This window comes from Desmodus rotundus, chromosome 9 (genome assembly GCF_022682495.2).
Source record: "Desmodus rotundus isolate HL8 chromosome 9, HLdesRot8A.1, whole genome shotgun sequence".
In the NCBI taxonomy this organism is placed as follows: Eukaryota; Metazoa; Chordata; class Mammalia; order Chiroptera; family Phyllostomidae; genus Desmodus; species Desmodus rotundus.
This window is the reverse complement of record NC_071395.1, coordinates 107,398,668-107,413,994: the sequence shown is the minus strand read 5'-3', so window position 1 is coordinate 107,413,994 and position 15,327 is coordinate 107,398,668. Positions and strand designations below refer to the sequence as shown.

Genomic DNA, 15,327 nt, shown 5'->3' with positions numbered 1-15,327 from the left:
TTGCATGGTTTTTACACTGGCACTTTTATCACTAATTTAGGAGAATCAGATGCATTTCCCTCCTTAGGCACTAAGATTTCAAATTATAAATATGGTAGTATTTTAAATACTAAAATTTTACATGAATATTGGGTTCATTCTTGTTTTCCTTTGTTTCCTAGGTATTATCCAGTTTTGTAAGGAAAACACTTTTATATCACAATCAAAACTTGTCTTGGTTACTAGACTGTAGCCATGATTGGGTTACAGTCATTTAGATTCATTATTTGGAATTATACTTACTAAGGCAGACCTAAATGAAACATCTTCTAGAAGAATTTCACATTTGCATTTACCTGCACTGCAGAATGGGTTTAAGCAATATTTAGCTGTTAGGAAATATTTAATTTACTTAAACTTATCTTTGACTACTCAACTCCTAGAGCAGTCAACTTTAACTGAGTTCACTTTATATCTGATTCATTCTAAATAGATTTTTAAATAGAAGTTAGACTTCATTAAGGTATTAACTCTAAATCTGAAAGAAAATGCATTGGAATTTTCAAGTTTGACAAGTTCATTAAAATTGTTGAGCATGTCTTGATACATTTACTTATCAGCCTTTTCTTTCTGCTGGCATTTCCTTAATGTTTGTTTGCATCACCTCTCTGATTCATTGGATTGCTACTATTTATGCTTTCACGGACTTTATCTTCATAGTTGACTATATCTTGTAAAGCTTTTTCCACATCTGTTTGGCCAGCTGTATTGGCTGTTTTTGGCAAGGTCATCTGCAGTGCACACCACAGAGTAGTGCGTGCCTTCCGAGTAGCCACGCACATCTCTTTAATTGCTGAAGCAAGGGCAAAAACATCTGTAAAGGAAATAATCGGAGCAAGTTGACATTAAATACCATTAAAATTTTCCTTAACTCTTAAAGCCCAGTGCTGTGCTGCTAAATGATCAAACATTTTTATAAAAGAAGGATAGGTACTGACTGAGCTAATCAAAGTTCTTAACATTTCAAAGCGTTGACACTTTATTTCTGACCTGTATGATGTCTACGCTTTGGGTAGAACACTTTGATAGAATTATAATTAAACAGAGCAAGGTACTTTTGGAGTAGATTATGTGGGCATCATTTACCAATTTCTCCTTTAGATAAGTGTAAATCTTAGGAATCCAACCGCTTAACTTTAGAACCTGATTTTATTAACATTCAGACTAACTCACTGCCTTATGAAAAGGATATGCAGACCTGATCCGTGTGGCTTGGTTGGGTGTCATTCTGCAAAGTGAGGGGTCACCGGTCCAATTCCTCATCAGGGCACATGCCTGGGCTGCAGGTTTGGTCCCCAGTTGGGGTGCGTAGGGAAGGCAGCCAATCGATGTTTCTCTTACATCGATGTTTCTATCCCTCTTTCTTCCTCCCTTCCCCTCTCTAAAAATAAAACTTAAATTAAAAACAATACACATTAATATTGGTACCTCTGTCATCTTGGCATCTAGGAACTCCTTGCTTTTGCCGATTTGAAGCATTCACAATTTCATCCTTTCTGCGTGACTGTACAATGTGAATGGATTCCAAGTGTCTATCAAGAGCAGTGGAGATATTGGCATGAAGGGGAGAGCTTCGAAGTCGTTCCATTTTGCCTAGTAAAGTTACAACCTGAGGGAAAGATTTTAAATTTTGATAAGGCAGGTAACCACACTGCCTGTCATTAACTTACGTAAAAACAAATCTTCAATGAAGTAGAAAGCAGTAATAGTCAAATAATTGAATGCTTATTGTGTCCTGACACCATGTTGGGGGCAACAAAGACAGAAAGTCAGTCTATTGTACCATCTTCTTTTTTGAGGGAGAAAGCGATAAACATCAGTTTTGTTGTTTTCACTTATTTATGCATTCACTGGTTGCTTCTTGTAGGTTCCCTGACAGACTGAATCCACAACCTTAGCATACTGGGATGATGGTCTAACCAACTGAGCTATCAGGTGGAGGCAGGGGTCCCCAAAAGAAAAAAACAATTATCTTTGGGAGGGCGGGCCCCTTGTAGTACAGGCTTTCCTGGCTACGTTAGTGTTCTAGGAACCCGTCTGTGTCAGTGTACCAGCTGGAATTGTGAGAGGCTACATTCAGTTTTAGAGAATTTTTTTGAAGATTCTTTCCATGTGTTTGCCCATTTCATGATGGGTGATTTAGCAGTGTCCCTGCCCATCCCATGCTGAGCGTTCAGCAGTTTTTGACCAAAAAATGGCATGACCCCTGTGCCCCATCCTCTCTACTCACCCAATCTCAAAAGGAAAAGTTTTGCCAATGTGGAACAGCTGGAACAAAAAGCAGCAGAAGCACTAAAAGGCATCAAAATTGACAAGTGCAAAAACTGGTTGGAACAGTGGAAAAAAACATTGATAGGTGTATTGCATCAAATGGAGAGTACTTTGAATGTGACTGAAGTTTAAATATATAAGAAATATATATTTTTAAATAAATTCCATTTATTTAAGGGAGGGAGAAGGAGCTTGAGAGAAACATGGATGTGAGTGAGAAACAACCGAGGATATACATATTGACGTTAGAGAAACGGGTTGGGGGAGAGAGAGAAAATTGTTGTGATCAGTTGCCTCCTGCGCCCCAACTGGCGATGGAACCTGTAGCCTAGGTGTGTGCCCTGACCAGGATCTGACCGTTAATCTTTTGGTGTATAGAATGACACTCCAACTAACTCAGCCAAATGGTACTCAGCCCTTTGAATCACCAGGGCTGCACCAGTGATTCTTAATAAACTTTTTCAAAAAGATTTTATTTATTTTTAGAGGGAAAGGGAGGGAGAAAAAGATCAGTGTGTGAGAAATACATCAATCAGTTGACTCTTACAAGCCCACAACCCCGGCATGTGCCCTGACTGGAGATTGAACTGGCTGACCTTTCAGTTTGCAGACCAGTGCTCAATCGCTGAGCCACACCAGCCAGGGACCTGTACAACATTTTATTTGAAGTGATATACTACTTTCCCAGAACAAGGCTATTTTATAAAATTTTGCTTATCTACATACTTCAGTTTATCAATATTTAATATCCTGCTATATATACATTTTTGTTCAATAACTTTACAGTGTTAAGAAAATGAAATATGGTAATTCTTATTTACCTGTATAATGCAAGCAGAAGTTGCTCATCAAACTAGAAAACAAAGTCTGTGATTAAGAAATGGGACTTTCCCTATAAATAATACTCAAAATGGCTTTTGCTTTGAAAAAAATTTACTCTCTTGAGGATTAGCTCCAATGCCAATTTGGGTTTGAACAGGAACCATTTAAATTACTAAACCTATTTTTTAAATAGTTGAATGGGCCATTTTCCCTTTCCTAAATATTAATCATAGCTCTAGGACCAAACACGGAAAAGAATATACTTTAGAGAGTTACACGTAAATGCGATTTAAAAATCCTTTAGAATTATAACTTGCTGAAATGTTTAAAAAATTTAGCACTGGCTAGTGTGGCTCAGTTGGTTGGAACATCATTCAGTAAATGGAAAGGTTGTGGCTTCAATCCCTGGTCAGGGTGTTACCAAATGTTTTCTCTCTTTCCCTCCCTCCCTAAAAGCAATAAAAAAAAAATGTCCTCAGGTGAAGATAAAAAAAATATTGAGCAATTTAAAACTCCATTATTGGAAGTTTTTACAGCTTACTCTGGCTTGTTCTCGAAGTTCATCCACAATTAAGCGATCAACTCTAGATGGGTTGGAAGTCAGCCTTGGAATTGGAGTATTGTTAGTACTGGATACTTTTTTTCCTGGGTAATTTTTGGCAAGGGCCAATTCAGTCTGTAAAAAATATAATTATATAATATTTTTCCAAATATGATTCAATTGTAATATTTCTCTTAGGCCTAATCAATAAATTGAAAATTACTCCTTTAAATAATAATTCTGTTTTGGTATCAAAAGGCAGCAAATACAAACCATAGTATTTTTCTGTCATACTTAATGCAAGTAAAATGCCCAAACACTCCACAGTTTAATACTTTAAAAACTCAAAAGAAATTAACTTTTAACCTGTTAAGGAAAAAGTCTACTTCACTGGCAAAATGCACTTTACATAAGTTAACACATTTTTTTAACCCCAAGCTTTTTTAAGTCACCTAATTAATTCCTTATAGTCATGGACTTAACAAATACTGTCCATTAGAGAAGAATTAGCTTTGAAATAAGGCAGGTATTCAAAGCACACTAAAGTAAACAAAGTGAGGATAGGCAGAGGGGATATACTAAGTCACTCTTAAATGGATAGCTTTGTGTTACCTTTTTTCTCTCCTTTTCTAATGCTCTCCATTGTTCATAGCACTCTTCTAGACGAATATGAAGTTCACTGGCTGGTCCACTACGGGTTTTAATTGGTCTTTGAAATCCAAAAGTTGGCACAAAACCAGAAAAGGAATTATCACCATACATCATATCATTAAAATAAGGGTATAAATGGCTTAAGTCATCATAAGAAAACAAATCATAGGAATCCAACAGTGGAACAACTGAATGGCCAAATGGGTGGGTGGATCTTAGGGGAAACCCATTTGAACCAAGTTGTTGAAAACTCTGATTATGCCTTAAATCTCCCATCATATAATTAGAAAAGCATGACGCCTGTGTGCGATTCGCACGACTATTAATATTGTTGTCTCCACTTCCCTGTCTGTGGCTATTAAAATGACTCTGTGCCTCCAACAGATCTTGATATGTATTTTGAGATAAGCCATCTAAATGCTTTGGAACCTCCTCAGGATCATAATGTCCACTCTGGGGCTTAGCTTGAAAATTATGTTTGTTTACGTTTTCAATGATCCCATACTGCTGAGCTGAATAGTTATCGCAAAATCCGTTTGGCTGCTTTATTTTTTTATCGGTAACAAAATCAAAGAGATTTTCTTCCACAGTCTTTGTCAGTCCTTCCATGTGATTGACAGATTGAATTCTTTCTGCACCATTATAATTGAAATCAAAACTAGAAAATGCTGAAGGGTTCTCTTGGCAATACTTCTGAAACAAATTACCATTTGGAGTTAAATTTGTGGATGATAGTTGGGGGAAATCTGAAGAATGGTTAGAACCTTTTGAAGCTGCACTTAAATGACTTAATTTCATCAAGTTACCTTGATTTCGATAAGGAATAGAAGTGTTATTTTTTGTGTGGACATTCATCCAATTTGGCCTATTTAAGTTGATACCTCCTGAAGATGTTGCTGAGTTTGATAATAAATTCACTGTTTTAAAATATTCAGAATTTGAGGGGTCAGCTTTAGCGAACTGTTGTTTTTCTGTGACATTAGCAAAATCATTATTAGCTGGACAAACTGTATGAGGTTTTAGTCCATATTCTGATTTTAAGCCAAAATCAGCAGTAAATGCTGCTTCCTTCACGAACTGTTTTTCTGTCAGGTGTGGTGTAGTTTTTGGAAATGTGAAATTCTGCTGGTCAGGTATTTTCTCTTCCATTTTTTTTGGATTTGCTGGTTTAACCTGAAATAACTTTGTGTAGGTGTCTGCTTCTACAGTTGGTGTTTCAGATGTGCCACTGGCTAATTTTTTACTATCTTGGACATTAAAATTTGAACACTTATTAAGTTTAGCCTTATTAGGATGAGTATATTCTGGGTATCTACAATAATCTGCATTTTCATTGTATCTATTAAACTGGGAAAGAAATATCTCTGCCCTTTTTTGCTGTAGTGGTGCTTCAAGACTTTTAACACACATTTTCTCTCTTCCATAAGGGTAAGTATCAAGTCCTGATTCTTTCATGATGTCAGACAGGCCAGCTTGTGGTGTAAAACAGTTTTTGATAAATGGATATTCTTGGAATGTTGTTTTAGCTGTATCATTTGTCTGAACATTGTAACAGTTAGAATGATCACTTCGAGAGGAGTACATCCATTGGTCTTCAAGGTCTAAACCAGTAAATCCATGATAAAGTTCATCTATTTTTTGTTGTGGCGTGAAATTACTATTGTGCAGGTATTGCTTTTCCACTGCTGACACAGATTCACCACTATAAAAAGCTTGCTGAGTGATGGCTGTATCTACTGGCCTTTTGGTTTCTGTTAACAGCTCATGGTGATCTGCAAATCTTGTGTTCATTGGCCAAACTGACTTTACATTGGAGGAGCAGGTCCTAGAACAAGTAAATATATTTAATTACAATTTAGGTTTTAAGACTTTATGTTCTCAGTGGAGAAGGTAGGAAAAGTTTTAAAAAACATTTATCTTGCCCCACATCACCATTCTCTAGTCCTTTCCAACTCTGCCTTATAAGTTACCATTACATTCAAATAATTCTCTATTGCTTGAAATGTGCTATATGCTCTAAAAATTTATTTTTTAATCTTAATACGTCTTCACTATACTTTCCCAAGAGGCATTAAATAATAATGTCTGAGGTTGATGTCTGCATGGTCTTACATAAATATTTTATCTATAGTAAGCAGAAAACAAAGTTAGTTTTTCCTTTAATTAGTTATTACATAATGCAAGTGTTGTTGACCACAACTTTTTCAATGAAAAAGATGTCTTGCTGAAACTGTTACTGAAATTAAAATATTTTTCATTGGTTACGTGTGTGCTGCATACTTCCCTATTTATGAAGTAGAGCATTTGGGTAATGTGGTTTTCACACCCAAATAAAACAATTAATGTATATTTAATTTTTTTTTACCAGATGAATAAAATCCATGTGGATTTCTGCACAGCAGAAGTTACAGTTTTATTCTTTGGGATATATGTATAAATTCTCCTTGGAATTTATACTCTTTAAGCCAAATTTTAGCTCATGAACTTAAGGGAAATAGCTCTAAATTATGAAAGAATAATTTTCCAAATGAAAGTTCTTACTAGCAAATTAAACCTTAGAGCCTGGCTGGTGTGGCTCAGGGGATTGAGCACAGGCCTATGAACCTAGGGGTTCGCCGGTTCGATTCCCAGTGGGGACACATGCATGGGTTGCAGGATGGGTCCCCACTGGGGGACATGCAAGAGGCAGCCACACATTGATGTTCCTCTCCCTTTTTCTCCCTCCCTTCCTCGCTCACTAAAAATAAATAAATATTAAAAAAAAAATAAACATTAGAGTGAAACTTTCAACTATATGCAAGGACCTGAACAAAATCTAGACTCCTAAAAACAAGTATTTGAATTAGGATGTCTACTGTCAGATGATCCTCTATTAAGTAAAAATAAAAGTTAGTAAATAGGATATCCTGGTATACAGGGTGGGGCAAAAGTAGCTTTACAGTTGTTTGTATGGAAAACAATACAATAATAAATAATAACACAATAAACTGCTTTGTGTACTCATAACTATAAACCTACTTTTGCCCCATTCTGTATGTGAATTTAAAAGCTTACTATATACTATGAAGCTTATATGATATACTAACCCATCAGCAAAATATGACTGTGACTTATCTTGTTCTTCCAAAATGTTAGATACAAGTCCATATAAGTCTGTTTCACTGCCATAGTCATTTCTTTCAGTCTGAATCCTAAAAATAAATGAGTATCACATGTAAATTGAATGCTGGCCTGCCAACCAAAGCGTTGCCAGTATCACATGTAAATTATTTCACTCACACTGAAATATAACATATTGATTTCTATTTCCAGACTTATGCTACCATTATTTTCTACAAAATATTTGGACTGAATATACACCATAATTTCAAATAAAAAGGGAACAAGAACTCCAGAATAATTTTCACTTTAGCTTACTGTATATGCTACATAAACATTTTTCCTTCACTTCAAATCCTATGTCTAGTTAACAATGTATGCTTACCTTTCATTTCTCCAAAACACATGCTATTCATTATAAGTGACCAAAATACCAATCTCTTACCTATGACGCTTGGTACCGTGGCTGCTCCTGAAAGGAAGTCTGGTCCTATTTTACATCCTTCCATCAACACTTGCTCAGATTTTTCATTAGTGATTTGAAAACCATATGAACCTGCTGCTCTATTTTTGAGTCTCTTTATACTAACAGATTAGAAAGTAAAATGTGATGTGATCATCCTAGATACCCCAGCAATGTTACAGTTGTCCCTTAAATGTAATAGACCTAGGGGCTCTCTCTAAATCCTTGCCAAAGAAGTGACTGGATTTCCATGTACCTGATATTCTTACCTGGTGACTAACACTGTCTAAATAATACAAAATGTAAAAATTATAAGGGGATGGAAAATTTGTGCCTTTTTACCTCCTATGGATTTTGGGTAATTGTTACTAGAACTAACATGTTGTTTTAAATTATAACTTCTTGTTTTCTCATATGTTTTTAACTTTTAATAGTGTTAAGACATTTTAGAAATAAAAATACCTTACATTCGCATAACACTCAAACATTTCATTGATCTTCATAACATAAGATGGGTAAGTATTAGTAATCATTCAGCTGTTGAACGATAGATCATTTGAGACAATAAGAAACTTGTGCCTGGCTTGTGTGGCTCAGTGGATTGAGCACTGGCCTGCAAACCAAAAGGCTGCTAGTTCGATTCTCAGTGAGGGCACATGCCTGGGTTCACTGGGCCAGGTTCCCAGTTAGGAACATGTGAGAAGCAACCGATCGACACTTCTCCCACACATGATGTTTCTCTTCCCCTCTTTCTCCCTCCCTTTCCCTCTCTCTGAAAATAAATAAGTCTTTAGAAAAAAGAAACTTATATTTTGCAAGGATATATGATTTTCCAAAATTTTACTTGCTAAACAAGTGGTCTTTTCCCACTATATCATGTTATTTCACAAATATTCAATATAAAGTTTTTATATAATATTAGTATATATCCAAATATAGTTATGTTATATATACTAAACTATTAGTAGTTATTGAGAGATGGGGAGGCAGGTTTAAGGGGGACTTCTGCTTTTCTTTATATATTTTTATAAAGTCTTTTAAAAAAATTTATTGATTTCGGGGGGTGGAGAGAGAGGGAGAGAGAAAGAGAGAGAGAGAAACACTGACTTGTTTTCTATTTAGTTATGCATTCTTTGGTTGATTCTTGTATGTGCCCTGGCAGGACATAAAACTCACAACCTTGGGGTATTGGGATGATGCTCTAACCAACTGAGCTATCTGGCCAGGGCCTGGAAAATCTTAATTTTTTCAATGAACATCTACAAGTTAAAAAATATTTGTTTTTTAATAGAATTATATATTACGTAATCTTTCTAATAAAATCATTATTTTATAGAGAATTTACCACAAATTTTAACAATTTTTTAATTAATAAGATTTTGAGAATAATTATTTTCTGCTCAAACTAAAGATGCATCAACTTCTATCAAATGCTCCCTTATATATAATCAAAATAAAGGTAGATGTCACTCCCCTAGGCTTCTCTTTGCAGTAGGCTTCCATAATATCTTATACTTCCTGTTTTCAACCTCACTATACTCGCAGTGCCTGGCAGGTTGTCGTCATCATTAGTATTGTAAAATGTATAAAGGCAGGGATAATATTTACCATCTTAATGCTAACATCTCCACTAGGAGAGAATCTGGCATAGAGTAGTCCCTTATTTGTAGAATTGCACAGAAAAATAATTAAAAATACCTTATAAATCATGTTTATTGTGTACTTGGTAAAGGAAAAAATTACTGAAAACTTAGAATTGAATGAAAGATCTAAAAGTTCTAACTCATTTATATATCTTTCATAAGAGGAACTTAAGATTTATAAGCTAAAAATTATATACATATGCCCACTCTAGGGTTTCCTAAAAGCATGGTAAACATAAAATTATGCTATAACAAAAATTAAAAACAGAATTAAATTAAAATGCTGATATAAGGAACAAAGAGCTAATACAACTGGGTTCCCATGTAATCAAACTTAACACTTCATTGAGCTTGAGAAATATAATTTATTAATTTACCTGTTCTTTACATTAACCTGAGAATTAGAAGGCTGTTTAACATCATCTCCATAAGTAGACCACGGTGCATAGAAAAGTGAAGAATCTACAGAACTTGCATATTCTGTTGATGAAGAAAGTGGAGTATAGGTCTGCCTTAGGTCAACATTGTCTTCACTCTGAAATTTTAAAGAAATGCTCACATATCAGACACATCAAAACTACATTTATTACAGAATATTAGTGGTGTTATAAGAAATTGGAGGAAATAATAACATGCATAACATTTGGGAGACAAAGTCAAATGTAGACAGCCATTTAAGTTTACTTTACACTAGAGATTAGCAAATTTTTTCTCTAAAGGGTCAGATAATAAATACTAGGGTTTGCTGACTGTTGGGATCCCTGTAGAAACCACAGATAGACAATATATAAACAAATGGATGTGGCTGTATTCCAGTAACTTTTTTTTTTTTTTAATAAAAATAAGCACTTGGCAGATCTAATCTAACCCCTGGGAGTAGTTGTTGCTTATAACTAGTATAAAACACCTACTATTCTTGCAGTTTTAATTTTTTGAACAGATGAACATAATATGAACACTAGTAATGTTATTTTTCATAAAACATTTACAAAACTCAGTCTTAATACCCTGAATCTGTTTTTTTTTTAAAGTGAATGTACATTTATGTAGAGTTTCAAACAAATTTCAATACATTACTGTATTTAGTTACTCTTGTGACATGGGTATTCTATTTTATTTTTTAAAAGATTTTATTTATTTATTTTTAGAGAGAGAAGGAAGGGAGAAAGAAAGGGAGAGAAAAATCAATGTGAGAGAAACATCAATCAGCTGCCTCTCCTATGTGCTCCAACTGGGCACCAAACCCACAACCCAGGCATGTGCCCTGACCAGGAATCGAACCTGCGACCTTTTGTTTTGCAGGACAAAGCCTAACCAGCTGAGCCACATGGGTCAGGACTGGGTATTCTATTTTAAAAATGAGAAAACTGAGGTTACAAGTTACTGAGCCCATAGGTGACAAAACTAAAACCCAAACTGAAGGCCTTCTTACTCTTACTCTAGGGCCTTTTAAAACAATATCTTTAATTTTCAGTCTGGTTTCTACTTTCAAGAGATATAAGAATGAGGTGATATATAAAATCTAATGATCTTTTCAGAAATTTTAGAGATATTACTACAATTAGCCCTGTCTGGTGTGGCTTAGGTGGTTGGGCATCGTTCCGCAAAGTGAAAGGTTGCCAGTTTGATTCCCAGTCAGGGCACATGCCTGGGTTGCAGGTTCAGTCCCTGGTCAGATCAATGTTTCTCTGTTACACAGGTGCTTCTCTCCCTCTTCCTTCTCCCTCCCTTCTCCTCTCTCTAAAAATAAATAAATAAAATCTTTTTAAAAAAGATATTACTATAATTAGAAGAAAAATGCCAGTTAATTTTTTTCTGGTGAACATTTCTGTAATGAACTTTGACTAAATAAGGTAAAAAGTTTGAATTTTAAGATTTTAATGACTTAAAATCCTGTCTCCTTCCAAAAAGGATTGAGGAGCAGTGAAAATAATTTGAAATACTGGAAACAGTAGAATGAATTTAATAAACAATAAAAGATTAAACATTTAGATGTGTCTTATTCTAGAAAATGCTTCTTTAAAGAAGTCTGAAAGTATAGGTTCAGAATTTTTAACTCTCCAAATAAGGAACTAGTAAAACCTGAGATGAAATGACTACAAGTATCCAGATATAACACTGTAGAAATGTTTTCTGATACAACATAGGGCAAAAGTAGGTTTACAGTTGTGAGTACACTAAACACGGTTTATTCTTGTAGTAGTATTATTGTATTATTTTCCATACAAACAACTGTAAACCTACTTTTGCTGCACCCTGTGCTTACAAATAGAGAAGAATATAATCCTGGCTAAAAAAAATTTCTAATTACTTTTATTCTCTTAATCAAAATTTACATTAAAAGACATAGTTAGATCAAAGTATTCCTGACTTTTTGTTCTTATTCATAGACATAATTGTAAAATAACATTTTAAATATGAGTTTAAACATTTTAATACTGAGTTTATGCTATACCAATAAAATATGAAAATTAGTCCTGGCTGGTGTGGCTCAGTGGGTTGAGTGCCAGGCTGAGAACCAAAGGGTCACCAGTTCGATTCCCAGTCAGGGCACATGCCTGGGTTGCGGCCAGGTCCCGGTGGGGGGTTGCCCAAGAGGGAACCACACATTAAAGTTTCTCTCCCTCTCTTTCTCCCTCCCTTCAGTTCTCTGAAAATAAGTAAATAAAATCTTAAAAAAAATAAGTTTATGAAAATTAATCTTTCAATCATCCATCTTCAAGAATCTCAAGTATTTTACAACCATTTGCTTAAATTCTGGTTATGATGACTTTGAAATCTACATATAATCTTGTTTATAGCTTATTTACATTATGACAACTATTCTGAAGCTGAGAAAACTAAGGCACAGAAGAATTTTTGCTAAGTGTGTCACTAAACACTACCTTTCCAGATGTTCGTAACTTTTACAAAGACATTTATCTTTAGGACCCTTCATAATTTTATTTTTAGTTCTGAAGTTTTTATTATAGGCCTACCTTAACTCTCTTTTAGGTGTGAAGTATCCAAAGTGATGTAAATAATTGTTCATTTTTTAAAAACAATTGCTTAAACAAAAGGAGCATTTTCAGATTATGTAATATCAAACAAGGTAAAGGGTACTAGAAACTAAGTATATTTTGGGAATATACTTTCAAGTATACTTCACATTTCTATTTCTTATTTTGTTTTTACTTCACATTTTTAAATAAGTTTTGAGTATTAGAAAATTAGGTCCTTTTCAAAGATTGATTTAAATTTTATATTCCAGGATAAAATAAGCAATTAAAGCAATGTGGTGGATTCAGACATAATTATACTTTAAATTTCTGGATCCTTTTCGGTTAAAACATTTACAGACATTAAATATGCAGATGCTTGGGGTTGGCATATTAATTTGATCTAGGTTAATTGCAAAATGGACTACTGATATCCTTGCTATACTTACAACAACTGAAAATAAATCCAAATTTCAGTAGTGATGTAAGCATTAGACAGAGCGGTGGAATGCTGGTCTTGGCAGCGACAAGACCTGGGTTCCACGTGGGCTTTGTCATTTGGGACACAAATCAAGCTCTCAGTTTCATAATTTCAGTCTGAGCCTCACTCAGTCAGTACAGTGAGCATGATATTTTATGAGGCTGTTGTGGAGAGTAAATAATTTATTTCAGGATATTGTTATATCAAAAATATAACAATGTCAACATTGATGTCCTGCTTAAACAATTTCAAGTGAAAATATATTACCTTAAGACCAGTTTAATATGACTAACAAAATTAAATATTTTAGGTGAGGTAAAAGGTAGCACGTAATGTAAGGCATCGTTAAAGCCAGAGAAGAATTTCACCTTTAAATTCTCAAAAGTGTATTTGTACAGAGTTACATGTTTAAAAGAAAAAATATTTTGAGGTCACTAAGTAAATACGGATTTTCTTACATTTCGAACATCATTGAAGACAAGATGAAAACAATCAGTTTTTAAAAAATTACAGGGCCCGGCACAAATAACGCCCCCCCCCCCCCCCTTTATTACAAACTTGTATTACAAAGTCATACGCGTGTCACTGTAACACGACATCACACTCACGCACGCCACAGGGCGTCTGAGGTGAAATGTTCGCATTAAAACTGTAAGTTATTGCGCCCACATCGCTTCCCTACCAACCACACTCCCGGGGGCCGGAAGCCCGTGCGCTCCCCCCGCTGGGTTTCGGAGCGAGTGCGGCGGCCCCGCCGACGGCCGGAAAAGGCCGTTAGGACCCTCCCGTCCCCACTCGGGCCGCGGGCCGGGCACCTGCGGTTTGCAGCAGTCGTAGAAGGCCGCGGGGCCGGGCGGCGTCGCGCCGTTGAACACGTCCGTTAGTCTGCCGCCCGCGTCGGCGCACAGGTTCAGGCAGCGGTTCGCACCTCCGCGGAACGCCACCTTGGGCTGCACGGAGGGGACAGGAAACGCGACAGAGACATCACGCAGGGCGAAGCTGGAACGGCCCGCCGCCCGCCGGCCCACCCGCGCCGCCGCGGCCCGACGTGAAGACGGCAGCCGCCGCGCCTCCCGCCACCCGTCGTGTCAGCCGCGCCGCGAACCCCGCCCCGGCCCGTCCCGTCGGGGCTCCGCACCGGCCCCCCGCCCCCTCCCGCGGCGCCCGCTCCTCAGCCGCTCCTCACCGTCGCCATCCTCCACGTCTGGCCGCCACCCAGACCCCGACCGTCCCCACCGGTTACCTCAAGCCCCTCCCTTAGACCTGGGGGGGGGTGAGGGGGCCGCCAGGGGTGTCCGCCTCTCACCTCCATGGGCCCCCCAGCCCCTCCGGGGCTCGGTACAGCTCCTGGGGCCCGGGGGTGAGGGGGGGCGTCGAGGCCCGGCTCCCTCAGCCCGCACCCGCTGCTGCCGCCGCCGCCGCCGCCACCGCCCCCGGCGCTGCCTGGAGCGGGTCTGTGGATGGGGGTTCGGAGCGGGGAAGGAGGGTCCCGGGGAGAGGCCGTTACATTGCCAACCCCGGCTCGCGACCCGGCACTAGCCGGCCCGGGCCAGCCCCCTCCTGTGAGACCCGCCCCCCGCCTCACACCCCCTCATTGGCCCGCTACCCAGCCAATGGGCAACGGCCTCCAGCGCCTGTTACCCTCCACCCCCCAGAGACAAGGCCAAGAGGGGTCGGTTAGCCGCCCTCGTTCTCTCGCAGCTTTTGAGCCTTTCCCGCTCAGAGTCAACGGGCTCAGGATTGGCCCGGACGGGCAGGCACCAGCCCGAAGATTGGCTAGTAGGGCAGTTGAGGGGGCGGAGCGTGGGAGGGGCCGGAATGCGGTCCTAACCGGGTGAGACAAGTGAGGGAAGTTGTCGAAAGATTTGAAAAACCAGCGACTGCTTTATAGTCGTAAACCTATCTGCTGCCCACCTTGTGCCAACATTTAATTTTTGCCCCTTGCCCCCCCCCCCAAGTCCTAGAATCCTTTGGAACCTCCCGGAGAATAATAGACCTGTGCCCGTTTGCAGGGTTGGGTGATGGTGGGGAACCCCCTTCTGAGGGACACCTGTGCTGGGTCCCAGGCGGCAGCGGGGCTGAAGGCGTTTGGGTGTCAGCGTAACTCGTGAGCAAAGTTCCCTTGGATCTGCACAGAACAAGCCATTTACATTGGCAGCCACATTCGGGGATGTGGTTATGTCAGAAAAATGCAAGGTTTTGTCCCCAGATAATGCCGAAAACATTGTGCGAGTTGAAATAATGAAGGTGATAAAAGTAAACACAATGAGCACCTTTCAGGGTGTTTATATTTGGCTGGGTAGCTCGGTTGGTGGGAACATTGTCCCCCATACATGGAG

General features: G+C 38.2%; 1 protein-coding gene across 1 annotated transcript; it reads right to left on the bottom strand.

Moving 5' to 3' along the window:
• Positions 1 to 623: 623 nt before the first annotated feature.
• On the bottom strand, positions 624 to 14,300 carry MEIOC (meiosis specific with coiled-coil domain). Its single transcript, XM_053912086.1, has 8 exons — positions 14,232 to 14,300; positions 13,804 to 13,938; positions 9,907 to 10,064; positions 7,411 to 7,515; positions 4,286 to 6,149; positions 3,674 to 3,808; positions 1,468 to 1,648; positions 624 to 853 (listed from the first exon to the last, which is right to left on the bottom strand). Exons 1-8 carry the CDS (start codon positions 14,298 to 14,300, stop codon positions 624 to 626), a joined length of 2,877 nt encoding a protein of 958 aa, XP_053768061.1.
• Between the last annotated feature and the right edge of the window lie 1,027 nt (positions 14,301 to 15,327).

Excerpts from the sequence above, each read along its gene's own strand:
- MEIOC (XM_053912086.1), bottom strand. The coding sequence starts at position 14,300 with ATGGAGGTGAGAGGCGGACACCCCTGGCGGCCCCCTCACCCCCCCCCA. Across the intron at positions 6,150-7,410 it reads CAGTCATATTTTGCTGATGG|GACCTGCTCCTCCAATGTAA; the intron begins GTTAGTATATCA and ends TACTTGTTCTAG. Across the intron at positions 3,809-4,285 it reads TAGAAAAGGAGAGAAAAAAG|ACTGAATTGGCCCTTGCCAA; the intron begins GTAACACAAAGC and ends TATTTTTTACAG.